Source organism: Pristis pectinata, chromosome 3, assembly GCF_009764475.1.
Source record: "Pristis pectinata isolate sPriPec2 chromosome 3, sPriPec2.1.pri, whole genome shotgun sequence".
Classification (NCBI taxonomy): domain Eukaryota; kingdom Metazoa; phylum Chordata; class Chondrichthyes; order Rhinopristiformes; family Pristidae; genus Pristis; species Pristis pectinata.
In genome coordinates this window covers 107,725,184-107,738,303 of record NC_067407.1, presented here as the reverse complement: position 1 = coordinate 107,738,303, position 13,120 = coordinate 107,725,184, and the positions used below count along the sequence as shown (strand labels likewise).

General features: G+C 38.3%; 1 protein-coding gene across 1 annotated transcript in view; it reads right to left on the bottom strand.

Annotated features, from left to right (window-relative positions):
- The window catches only part of rps6kc1 (ribosomal protein S6 kinase polypeptide 1), a 124,252-nt gene that overhangs the window by 94,311 nt on the left and 16,821 nt on the right, over positions 1–13,120 (bottom strand). Inside the window, 1 exon segment of the mRNA XM_052011928.1 lies at positions 8,010–8,125. Within this exon segment, the coding sequence (XP_051867888.1) occupies positions 8,010–8,125 (116 nt within the window).

The window sequence follows — 13,120 nt, the reverse complement described above, 5'->3', positions numbered from 1 at the left end:
TCTAAAAATAAACATTCAGAAAACTGCACCAAAACTTTGCTACCTGCAATAATTTCCCCAGTCACTTGGTGGCACCCAAGTATTTCCCACTGACTGGACCAAGGCAGGAACCACAGGCCAGTTCTCAAACCTGCCGGAGTTGTTTACCAAAAATATCTTCTATCATGGAGGTAGCTTGATTACCAGTGTATTATTGACTCTATCAATTGTTTTTCCTGAAATAGTCATTCACTTTTCTGTTAATTTAACTCCCTGATCAGGCAAAATAGCTATCAGCCAGATTCACACTGTCAAACAAGCACCCTTCCAATGCATTTATTTTGTATAAAGTGCTAAAAAAGAACAAGAATGTAAAATGTCAATTATTATATTTTTAAACAATATTGGCGACTTTTCCTCCCGTCAGCACAATGTGCAGACTTTAGAATGCATTTCACTATTCCTTGTTCTTAAATCAACAGTTTACAAGTGATAGACAAACTTGCAACTCGCTGGTGCTACACAAGAAGTTTCAGCAAGTAGATGATTGCAATGACAAATCCAAAGCATCATCTCCAACTTCCTAGTAGTGTAGACTTGACTCAAGTGATTGCATCTTTAATTTTGAGCCAGGTTACAGGATCAAGCCCCATTCCCAAGTACTGTACATATACCGTGAAATTCTTCTGCAGCAGGTTCCAAGGACTTTTTGAATCACTGGCATTCCAGTGAAAAACCCAAGTATGTTCAGCACCAAAAATGTGTCCCTAGTTCTCTTTTCAGAGTTCAGGCTCGGTGATGATGGAATTTATGATGCTGTTGGTCAGATCACAGATCATTTATGACTTTGTTGGTGGCGAGGGGCAGGGAAGAAAAAGAGAAAGAAAAAAATTAAAATACAACCAAATCAATGATCAGGATTGTGGGGTCCAGGAGAAGACTGAAGATCATGGGGGTGTGGGTACAGAACCGTGACCAATAGGACAGTGGCAAGTGATTGCCTAGTAGTTAACCAGTGTGACACTCAGCTGGGCAGACTGGGTTGTTCCAGGAGTGTATCCAAGGCCCCAAAAGGAGTATTGTACAGAGAATGTCACTGCATGGATTAAGGGCACTGGGATGATCCCCATGCAGAATTACCCTAAAAAAATTTCAAGAGTATTACAGAACAATCTCAGCTGACTAGAGTGCTGTGCTGAGGTTTTGCTGGACTATTGGAAAAGTTAGAATGAAATTTTATTTATTCATTCTTTGAGATCTGGGCATAGTTGGCAGGCCATCATTTATTTGCCATATTAAAGTGCCTTCAGTTTGCCGCCCCTTGAATGGACGGTAGCTTTGACCCAGTAACAATAAAGAACCAGTGATACATTTCTAACTTGGGACTGTGTGCAACTTTAGAGGGGAACCTGCAACTGCTGTACCTTCCATGTGCCTGCTGCCCTTGCCCTTTGTGGTGGAGGCCACGTGTTTGGAAGTGCTATCATTGTAGCCTGTGAGAGTAACTGACGTACCTTTTGCAAATGATGCACACTGCAGGCACTGTGCACTGTAGGTGGAGGGAATGAATGTTTTGGTTGGTAGTGAAGGGAATGAATGCTTAGGATGGTGGACAGGTACCTACGAGGCCAGCTACTTTGTCCTAGATGACGTGGAGCTTGGAGAGTTGTTGGAGCTCCACTGACAAGGTAAATGAAGAGTACTTCATCATATTCCTGACTTGGAACTTGCAGATGATAGAATAACTTTAGGGTATCAGGGACAACTCACTTGCTGCATACCTGATCTCCAATCTGCTCTCATGGGCAGAGTATTTATCTACGTGGTTCAGCTGAGTTTCTGGTCAATGCTCAACCCCCAAGACTGTTTGCAGTTGGGAGCCAATGTGTTGTGAGTAGGCAATTAGATCCTCCCTTGGAAATAATCAATGCCTATTTTGTGACACAAATGTTACTTGCCACTCTTCGTCCCAGGTCTGAGTGTTAATGAGGCCACACTGCATGCAGGTATGGACTGGCTCATTTGTTGAGTAGCAAATGGAATGGAACACTCAACAAATTTCTCAGTGCTAGATGCAAGTGTGAATGGGGATGTTCCAGGACTTCCTCCTCCCATTAGCTATTTAATTCACCTTCATCATTCACAACCAAATACGGTCGCACTGGAGAGTTTCAATCTGATCCACTGGTTCAATTCCTTTCAGCGCATATGTAGTCCTGTGTTGCAGCTTCACTAGGCTTGCACCTCATCATTTTTAGGTATGCCCAATCTTGTTCCCAGCATTCCCTTCTGCACTCATTGAACCAGGGTTGATCCCCAGGTTAACAGCAATGGTACTGTAAGGGATATTAACAGCCCAGAAAATTACAGATTGCAGTGATGTACCTAACTGCTATTTATAGTTCATAGTATCTCATGGATTCCCAGTTGATTTGTCAAGTCTGTTCTGAGATTATCCCATTTAGTGCTGGAGTATTGCCATGCAACATTGAGATGTCTTCTTTATAAAGATGGGACTGTGCCTTCACAGACTGGGTGGTGGCCACTTCCACCAAAACTATTGTGGTGTACATTTGCCACAGGCAGACTGGCAATGTTGAGGTCAAGTAGTTTTATTCCCTCATATTGATTCTCTGCCTACCACAGACACAGCTTAGCAGCCTTCAGGACTCAGCCAGCTTAATCAGTGGTGCTGGATAGTGAAATCTCCCAACCAGAATACATTTGGTACTCTTCCTTCTTTTGATGAACATGGAATGGCACCAGAGCCTCAAGTCTGCACCTCAGAAGCACACTAAAGCTCAACGTAATTGGCTAAAGGAGTGCACCATCTCAAACTACCCACTGACCCAGCACATCCTGCCCTTGTATGGAAGAGAGTGCAGGTCCTACATTAGCCTCAATCACCTTTGAACTGAAATAGAAACAAGTAATCCTCAAAATCAAGAGACTACCTAATGTGACCACATAAAAAGGAAAGCTAACCAAATTGGAGGGTCATGGAATTGGAAGATCAGCAGCTTGGATAAAATAATTTGCTCCAGGACATAAAACAGCAAGTTATGATCTTCAATGTGAAGGATAGTAGACAGGAGTGTTCCCAAGACCACTTTTTGTATTTAAATACCCATCATAATATAGAGGAAAATTTCATTGTTTACCAGTTATATTAAACTGGAGGTGTGGCAAATAAATGGTGATATCAATTAACTGCAGCAGTACATGGATAGTCGAGCAAATTAGGCTGAAAGCGACAGATGGAATTTAATACAACAACAATACAGTAAAAGTGAAGCATTTTGTATAAGCAATAGGGAGAGGCAATATAGACAGTGGCATTGTTGCAAGGACTGCAGATCTTAATGGTTTACATGCATAGATCTTCAGAAGTTACAGGACATATCAAGAGAACTGTTAGAAAGCCATATGGGATTTGGGGTGCCAGTGTACATGGTTAAGTTAATTGGTTACTGTAAATTGCCCCTAGTGTAGGTGGCTGATAGGAGAAACAGGATGAAGTTGATAGGTATGTGTGAGAGTGAATTAGTTGCAAGGGAAATAAATGGGGGAAGTGCCCCAAGATCCTGCATGGACTCAATGGACCAAATAGTATCCCATGTCATGAGAAAATACGAAAGGCAGTGAAGTTATGTCAGACTTTTAAAGCTCTGATTAGGCTAAAGCTAGAGTATTAAGTCTAGTCTGGTCATACACTTTTGGAAGGAATATGAAGGTTCTTGAGATTTAGCAGAACACTTCCTAGAGTGAGGGATTTTAGTTGAAAGGTTGAATTGAACAAGTGGCCTATTCTCCTTGGAACATAGGAGATTGTGGTGTAATAGAGATGTACAAGATTATGACAGGTATAGGCAAGTTACAAAAAATATATATATTCCTATTAGCTAATGATACAATGACTGGAGGGGACATAAATTTGAGGTTCTGGGCAAAGGGTATTCATAATGACCTGGAATTTGCTGCCCACAAGGGTGATGGAAGCAGAGCTGATCAATGATTTCAACAGGAAATTGGACAGGCACACGAGGGGCTATGGCCATAGAGCAGGGAGATGGTACTGATAACAGGAGAGCTAATATGGACTCAATAGCTTCATTGGCCTTCTATGTCTCTAGCTGTAAAATTACAAAGTAGTAAGCATTCATAATATTAACAGGACTAAAACATTTTAAATGTTAATTATTCACAAAACAATTACACTACAGGATGAGAACAAAAAACCTTTAAAATTTGTACTCTGCACATTATCACTTAATGAAAATTATATATTCAAGTCAATCCATTCAGACAAACCAGAGTCCATAGGACCGTATCCAAACCAGAGGTCTCGGCCTTTCACTGACTCAAATACACACATCCAAAACCATAATGCATTAAAAGAAGCCTACAAACCAACCCCATGTGTACTTGTAGATTGAAAGCTGCCATACACTGTTCTTTCAGAGAATATTAATTAATTTCTGCCTTAACGTGTGTGTGTGCATGCACAAGTGGGTGCGTGGGAGGCAGGGAGGGGAAGTTACTTTCTCCTCCTCCCACAATTTTAAATGACTTTTAATAGGATCTCACTGAAATCACTTCTGAATATTCCCAAGATTACGTACCAGAACAGAAGTAACTCTTCAAACGTGGTTTTAAAAAGTACATTTATAAACAACTCTGGGGATGTTTGGTAAAATACACTTTAATAGCAACTTCAAGGATCTGACAAACTTTGCAAGTTGATTAACTCCAGCACTTGGTGCTCTCCTTGAAGCCTAATGCTAGATGAGAAACTACTATGGGGAAACCAAAATGGGGAAGCACTTTCCTTTTCAGGCATCTTCAGTATTTTGCAATCTTCCTAAAAGCAGGATTCTTCTCAAGGCTGCTTCACCTCAAAATATCTCAGCTGTTCTTTGGTGCCCATTTTGAGGGGAAAAAATCTTTCTCCACTCTAATCAAATAAAAAGAGTTAATGGCATTCCTGGATCAGTTAGCAACTTGACTAAAATCTTGCATTTAATTAGGGCTATTAACATTCCTTTCTTGAGTACATCTTAAAGTACTTCACAACTAATGAAATGTAGTTTCTTGCACTACAGTGCCATCAATTTGCACAAAGAAGTTCCCACAAATTGATGTGTTAGAATGAACAGGTATTTTTCTTTTATGTAGGGTTGGACACTGGAGCATCTCCCCCATTTTTCTTTATAAAATGCCATGGGATCTGAAAGAGCAGATGGGTCCTCAGTTTCAAATGCAATAACAATACAACATTCCATTTGCACTGCATTAAAGTGCACATCCAGATTTTTGTGTTCACCTCCATAATGGAACTTTAACCTGGAATGTGACTCAGAGGCGAGAGTGCTCCAGTACAGCTATAGCTGACATTTGGCAATAATATACAATCTCTGTTGAAAGATTTCTGCCCCAATTTGTATACAATGTTTCTTAAAAATCAAATTAAGAATATTTGAAATAAAGGGAATTGAAATCTTATGAAAGTTTGATAATTACTTAATTCAAAACAATAAATAATCTGATTTTTCTAATAATAAAGAAAAACCTGCTTTGAATTAAGAGGTTGCCTATTCTAAAAAGGTCGATTGGAGGAAAGATTTCCATTTCAGAAAGGAGCAAGAAAATATAAAATAGGGAATGACAGATCATTTAGTCTGACATCAGTAATAGAGAAAGTGCTGAAATCTATTATTAAGGAAGTGCTAACAGGATGCTTGGAAAATAATACGATTGGGCAAAGTCAACACGGATCTGTAGGAAAACACCATTTTGAACAAATCTATTGGAACCTTTGAAGTTGTAACTAGTAGAATAAATGATAAACCAATTGATGGCACTTTTAGACGTTCAGAAGGTTTTCAATAAGATGCCACAAGACTATTAAACAAAATTGGCACTTGGTATTGTGGGTAATGTACCTGCATGGATTGAGGATTGGTCGACACATAGAAGAGGGAACAAACAGGTCCTTCTCAGGTTGACTAGAGGGGTGTGCCACAGGACTTGATGCCAAGGCCCTGGCTATTCACAATCTACAGCAATAAGGTGTAATATACCCATATTAGCTGATGGTACAAAGTTGGACAGTAACGTGGGTTAAGGAGGAGAATGCACAAGGGCTTCAGGGGATTTAGATAAAAGGTCATGGCAGATGGAATATACTGTGGGAAAAATGTGAAATCATTTATTTGATTAAAAAAAGATTTTTTTATATAAATGGCACAATGGGTTGACATTCAGAGTGGCCTAGGTTTCCTTGGAAACAAATTACTGAAAGGAACTACATGTGATAAAGGGAGTGCAGCAAAGATTACCAGATTGACTCCTGGGGTAGCAGGTTGAAGAGGAGAGAATAGGCAGACTGGGCCTATTCTCTGTTGAGTTTAGAGGAACAAAAGGTAAATCACATTGAAATATACAAACTCAGGATACATACAGGATTGATGTTTCCCCCAGCTGGATTGTTAGAAGCAGGGATCAATCTCAGAATAAAGAGATCAGCCATTCAGAGCAAGGATAAAAACAACAAAAAAAAAATCACCCAAAGAATGAATCTTTAGAATTCTCTAACCAGGAGGACTGTGGACTTTCAGTCATTGAGTATATACTCAAGTCAGATTGGTAGATTTTTTAGATATCAAGGGATATGAATTAATGCAAGAAAGTGGCAGCAAGGCAAAAGATCAGCCATGTTCTTATTGAATGGAGGAGCAGACACAAAGAGCTGAATGGCCAACTCTGCTTCTGTTTCCTATGGAGGTTGCGTATGCAATAGCAGGATTTTCACATCCAAATCTTGAATGTTAGACTCAACAAAAAAAGGCCAATTTTTGTGGTTTTTAAAAACATGCAACAATACTTATAGCAGATAACCCTATTTAAAGATAGAGTCATAACATGTGGAAAAAGGCCCTCCAGCTCACCAAGCCCGTATAAACCATCATGCATCCATTTACACTAGTCCATTTTTATTCCCCTCACATTCCCATCAACTATCCCTAGATTCTACTTCTTACCTATACACCAAGCAATTTACAGTAAGCAATTAACCTCCAATTTGCACCTTGTATTATGTTAATATGGGCAAGTTTTGAAAGTTGGGATATGGGAGGAAACCAGAGCACCTAGAGGAAACTCACCTGATCATAGAGATAACATGCAAACTCCATACAGACAGGTCTGGATTGTACCCAGGTAAATGGAGTGGAGGCAGCAGCTCTACTAGCTACACCATTATTCCACCCATAATACTCAAGACAACTTGAAATATGAAAATTCATACAAAAATATCACCGCTTCATTCTTCTCTAAACTATGCACAGTTTACTTCTTTAAGTCTAAGATAAGAATTGCAAATGCTCAAGCCCACAACTCTTTAAGTGATCTATTCTACAGACAAAGGTTGAAAAGAACAGCAAAGTGTTAATTTGCAATGACTTTTCCCTCAGTATCAAATACAAAAAGTGATAATTTAAATTACAGAAGGCTGTAAGTATTTTACAGCCATCATTGTCAGGAGCAATGCACCCATTCTGAAACTGAAATTGCAGACACAAGAGACTGCAGATGCTGGAATCTGGATTGAAAAAAAAACAAACTGCTTGAAGAACACAGCAGATCAGGTAGCATCTGTGGAGGGAGATGGACAGTTGGCGTTTTGGGTCAAGACCCTTCAACTGGACTGAATCTGGATAGACAGTTGATAAAGCACACACTCCAGCAGTCTCGCACCAGTGCCCATTAAGGTTCTTTACCTCACTAATGTTCTTTTTACCTTGTCAATGGCAACTATGCTCCTGATAACTTGTCCTACTCTTAATGATTCTCTACCAAAATATCTCTTCACCTCCATTCACCCCTTTAAGACCCTCCTGAAAACCCACCTCTAAAATTTAACTACATTAACAGTACTTCTGCAATATATACATTAAGATGCAGCATCTCTCCCCTCTCCCTCCATTTTGTTTCTGTAAAAGTGTTTGGATAAAAGCATAAAGGCCATGTACCTTAAAGAAATCTTCCAGCTGTTTACTATTATACAAGGCTGGGACATTAGCTGAGAACTGCAGGAGATCTTCAGCACACTGTCTTCTCTCTTCAATCACAGACTTGTCAAAACGGCCTACAATAAAATATGTAGCAATTAAATAGGAAATTAAACTCTCATGTAACCAGTATATTTAAAGTTGAAATAAATATCTTGTAGGCAGCTGGTCAGAAAACAGTACATTGCCCATAGCAGAAAGATATCAAACAAAAAGTACTTCCCAAGATGGAGCAAAGTGATAATTAGCAAGACTACTTGGGCTAGGTTTATTACAAAACTAAGCTGTGCTTTAGCTCATTGAAACAAATAGCGTGATTCACGAGAGACCATTTTGCCCAGAAAGCCGAAAGCATTGGTTCACGTGATTAAATAGCACATCAACAAACACTAATTCTTTTGTTTGTAGACAGGCTGCAGGTTGTGTACAGTTCACAGGAACATAACCACTGTCTATTACACAAATGCTTAAAAATCTTTATTACAATCTTCATACAACTTCCAATTCAAAATAGGTAGCATTATTTTCTTCATATTGATTTCTATTATTCAATCGTGACATGTTGCCTAGGTACTCCATATGATTGTACCTATCAGGGATGTTGGAGAATCTCCTCTTTGCAGTTATGTGGTGGGAAATTCAAGTGTGACCAGAAAATGGAAATCTACTTTTACAGAGCAATATCCCCTGGGGAATTCCCAGACATTGTTTGAAGGACAAGAATATTGGCCACTGGATGAGCCTCAATACAAACTAGTTAATATTTAGTTCTCCATCACAATTACAAACTGATTAAAGACAGTCCTTACTGGATTAAGGTTTCAAAAGTATCCCAAACATCCACAATGAATGTTTAAGTAAGCAAGCTAGTTTTTTTTTTAAAGAAATATTTTTATAACATTAACTAATTTGCTTCATTGAATAATAGCTTATTTCACTTTGTTTGCAAAGTTATCATATTCTAAACTTAAGTTAATCAGTGTTTGTTTTATTGGTGCATAACATCCAAATCAGGTGGTCATAAATTTCTGGTCTGCCAAAGAACAAGCTCCATCCACAACACTCTGCAAAAAAAAAACTAACAGCTGGCTAAGCCACATACAAATTATTAAGTGGCTGTCAAAATAATAAATCTTTCTGATGGCCAGAATAAAAGGTTAAAAATTAAGAAACCTAAAAGAAAATATATTCAAATAAACTCAGTGAAAAGAAAACACTTTAGTCCACTGCAGCTGTCCTCTTCCATTGAGATCAATGGAATAAAAGTTCTTGCACCAGATCCAACCTGGTGTGTCTGCTTGAGTAGATTCCCATAATAAAATGTTGGGAAATTGCTGCAATAATCGTATTCCGTTGCTGGACTCCAGAAAGAATCCATCATTGGAGTGCAGTCATAGGTCATTCCAACAAAGCAAATCAATAATTGTTCATGTTAGATTTCAATAGCGATATACAAATATAGACTCATTACAGAAACAGGCCACATAACCTACAGAGTCCATGCTGACCACTAATCTCTTAATCTTAAATAGAACTGCATTTGATTCACAAAATGTACTGTTTATATAATGGATTAGAAATAGTCATAATTGATTGTGATCCACAATATTGTCCTTTTTTAACCAAGTTACCATTTTACTTTAGATTAAGCACCCTGTCACCCAGAAGAAAAGTAAGATCACAAACAGCAACAGATAAATGTTGATAGAACTTTCTTTCAAAAAAAAGAGCAGAGATAGCATACCAAGACACATCATGTGTAGAGCTTTATATTATATATACATGTATATATAAAAAAAATCAAAAGGATAATGGATTGTTCACCTCTTGGCCAAACACATCGTAATCAGCAAATCATATTGATCTGAAATGCATCCTTTTAAAGAGGAGCATTGTACATCAAGAATCACTATTCTAATTTTAACATGCAAATTCACTGCAAATGCATGCATGATTTAGTACAAAATAGACGATAATAAATAACACTTTCATTAATAATTTCAACAGCCTTAAACCACATCACCAAAATGGCTTTACTGCACAATTCAAACTGTCCTGCAATTTGATATGGTGCAGAATCTGCATTGATCATTGGGGTCACAGTGGAGAGACAACAGACAGCATGCAGTACTGCATGCTTGTAAAGAACATGCATAATTTACAATAGACCATGAAGTAATGACAGAATGTTGTTTCAGAAGGTAATCATTAAATATAGCTTTACGTCACAAAAATAAGCAGTTTAGGTAAAGAAAATTACTTAAGAGCAAATCCCAAAGTACATTTCACCCCAATATGTTAGTTAAACTCATTTTAACCTCAGTTAACATCCAAAGAGATTTAAATCAATATAGAGTGAAACAAATTAGCAGATCTTTAAAATTCCTTATTTAAGCTGGGAAGATGATAACAAAAGTTAGTTGTGTCTTTGAGTGGTATAACCTGCATAAACTTTTATTTTAGCATAAAATTAGGGCAATCTAGTATTATCTAAAAAAAATAATCGATTTAATCTAAGTTTAATATTGTAATTAATAATAAAATGCAAATATTTTTGAATTGCCCAAAGAAAAACACTTCACATTAATAGCCTCTACATCATATTTAAAATTCTCACCACATTCATATCCCTCTGTGTGCTTGCCCCCGCCTCTAACCTGCTCTGGTCCTGTAACCATCAGATCGCAGCTTTCCTCCACTTCCGGTTACTTGTACGTCCCCAATTTACTTAACGTTAACCACTACTTGGCCTATTATCAAACAGCCTGGTCATATCTATTGTGAAAAGTTTGGTGTGCAAATTTAATGAGGGAGAAGAGCAAGGAGCCAAATAAATGGGGTCAGCAACCGGTGTTCTATACATTTATAACCAAGCCCAACTTTAATTAACTGGGGTCAGTTTGGGGAAGGGGAAGTAGAATGAAAAGGAAGAAGAAGAGGCAGAGTTCCAGCTTAGCTGGTGAGTGAGAGAGACAGGTTGAATCTTTATAAAGCTAGCTGGTTCAATTATAACCAGAATACTGTGCCCAATTCTGGGCAGCACCTTTTAAAAAAGATGCAAAGATGTTGGAGCAAGTGAAGAACAGTTTTAGTTGAATGATGCCAGGAATGAATGCCTTTAGTTATATGGAGAGGCTGGGTTATTCTTCTTGGAAAAGAGAAAAGTTTGCAAGGAGATCTGATAGAAGCATTTCAACTCCAGAAGGTTGTAGGTAAAGTGAAATTATTCCCATTGACAGAAAGGTCAAATCTAGAGGATAAGGATTGAAGACAGTTTCCAAAGTAATCAAAATCATCAAGAATAGAAACTCATCTACTAAATCATCAATGATAGGGTTCAGAATGCATTAACAGAGATGGTAGTGGAGACAGATTCTAAAAGAACTTGGAAGGCCATGGTGGAGGTGGGCATGGCGGGGGGGGGGACGGGGGGGGGACGGTGGAAATAAGAGAGGCGGGAGCGATCAAAGAAAGTGAAAGGAAATTAAAAGGTTTCTGTTAGAGACATGTAGACTAAAATATCCTCTTTCGCTGTAACCATTCTGTAGTTCTGAAGGCAGATGAGAAAAGAAAGGAGGGGAGATCAGGGAAGGCGGTTAGTCAGAGAGGTCTGGCTGTGGCAGAGTTTGGGCTCCAAGATGAAAGGCAGAAGGCCCAGAAATGCTATTAGGAAAGACTTAAATGTTAGTTGAAAAACTAATCACACAATTAACATAATAATTTGAGATTACTCTAACAGCAATTAAGTGTCTTTTTTTTAAAAAAAGAATGGATAACCTACAAAGTCTCATTCATTCTGTTGGAATTACTTTTGAACATTGAGTTAGATCAATGAGATGGTAGCAAATTAAAACTTGAAAATCAAATCTAAAAAGTTATTGATTTTTCTACTCCAAACATCAGCAGCCATTGCTAGGAAGCTGATGCTTGGTGCTACTGAAGAACTAAAGACCACCTTGAACAAGGCCGCTTACTGGACTAAAACATGCATTACAGATCTCCGACTACTCTGCAAAATAAAAATGTAGCAGATGGCAAAACGGACAGGAGAAACAGAACAGTTGAAACAAGGAAACAAAGCTAAGTTCGAGGTGAAAGAAATCTTTAATCAATTGACATTGATTTTCTTTTAAACGTTATCTGAAGCTCAGGAATCAACACAGGTCTACCACTGAGATATTAGGAAGATTTTTATTAATAAAGAAATGACAGTTCACTTAGTTATTAACTTTTTATTTTAATAATCACACAATAAATAATTTGTTCTTTCCACCAGCAGAGGCAAAATTAAAGCTTCAAACATAACTATAAACTAGACTGAACAAGCTTCCATTCCTATTTCCAGCTCCTTTTAACTTTCACATTCATTGGAATTGAACAAGTTCTCCCAATTATTGTACTAGGCCCATACATCATTAGAGTAGTAGCACAAACCACCACAGCAGCATATAATTATATACATCACACCCATGTATTTAACTCCTAAGAGAAGTTTAAAAACAAGCTCACCAATTCTCAAAATATAATTAAGTAATTCTCCAGAATGTGGATGGAAAAATACTGTGGATGGAGATTTCCCTTTTCCCTAACTGTGGCTTCCCCTCCAATACAATTGACCATTTCTCCCTTCTGCTCTCACCCTTCTCTTCATAGCCAGAGCAATAAGGCTTCTCTTGTCCTCAACTTCCATCCTACCAATCTCCCTAGTCTGTACATCATCCTCCATAATTTCCACCACCTCCAACACGATTCCACCATCAGACACATCTCCCCCTCCCCTCCGTGCTCAGCATTCTAAAAAGGGACAGATTTTCTCTGTGATTCCCTGGTTCAACCTCATTTCACCCATTTCCCTTCTCAAGGAACTCTCCCATGCAACTCTTCCACCTCATCTCTTCTTACCATTCCAAGACTCAAACAGTCCGTCCATGCAAAGCATCTATTCACTTGCATTTTTAATTTAGTGTACTATATTCAGTGCTCATGATATGGTCTCCTCTGCATTGGAGATTTCTCAGGGATGACCACTAGCTTCCAGTCACATTAATTCACTATCCCACTCCCCTTGTGCA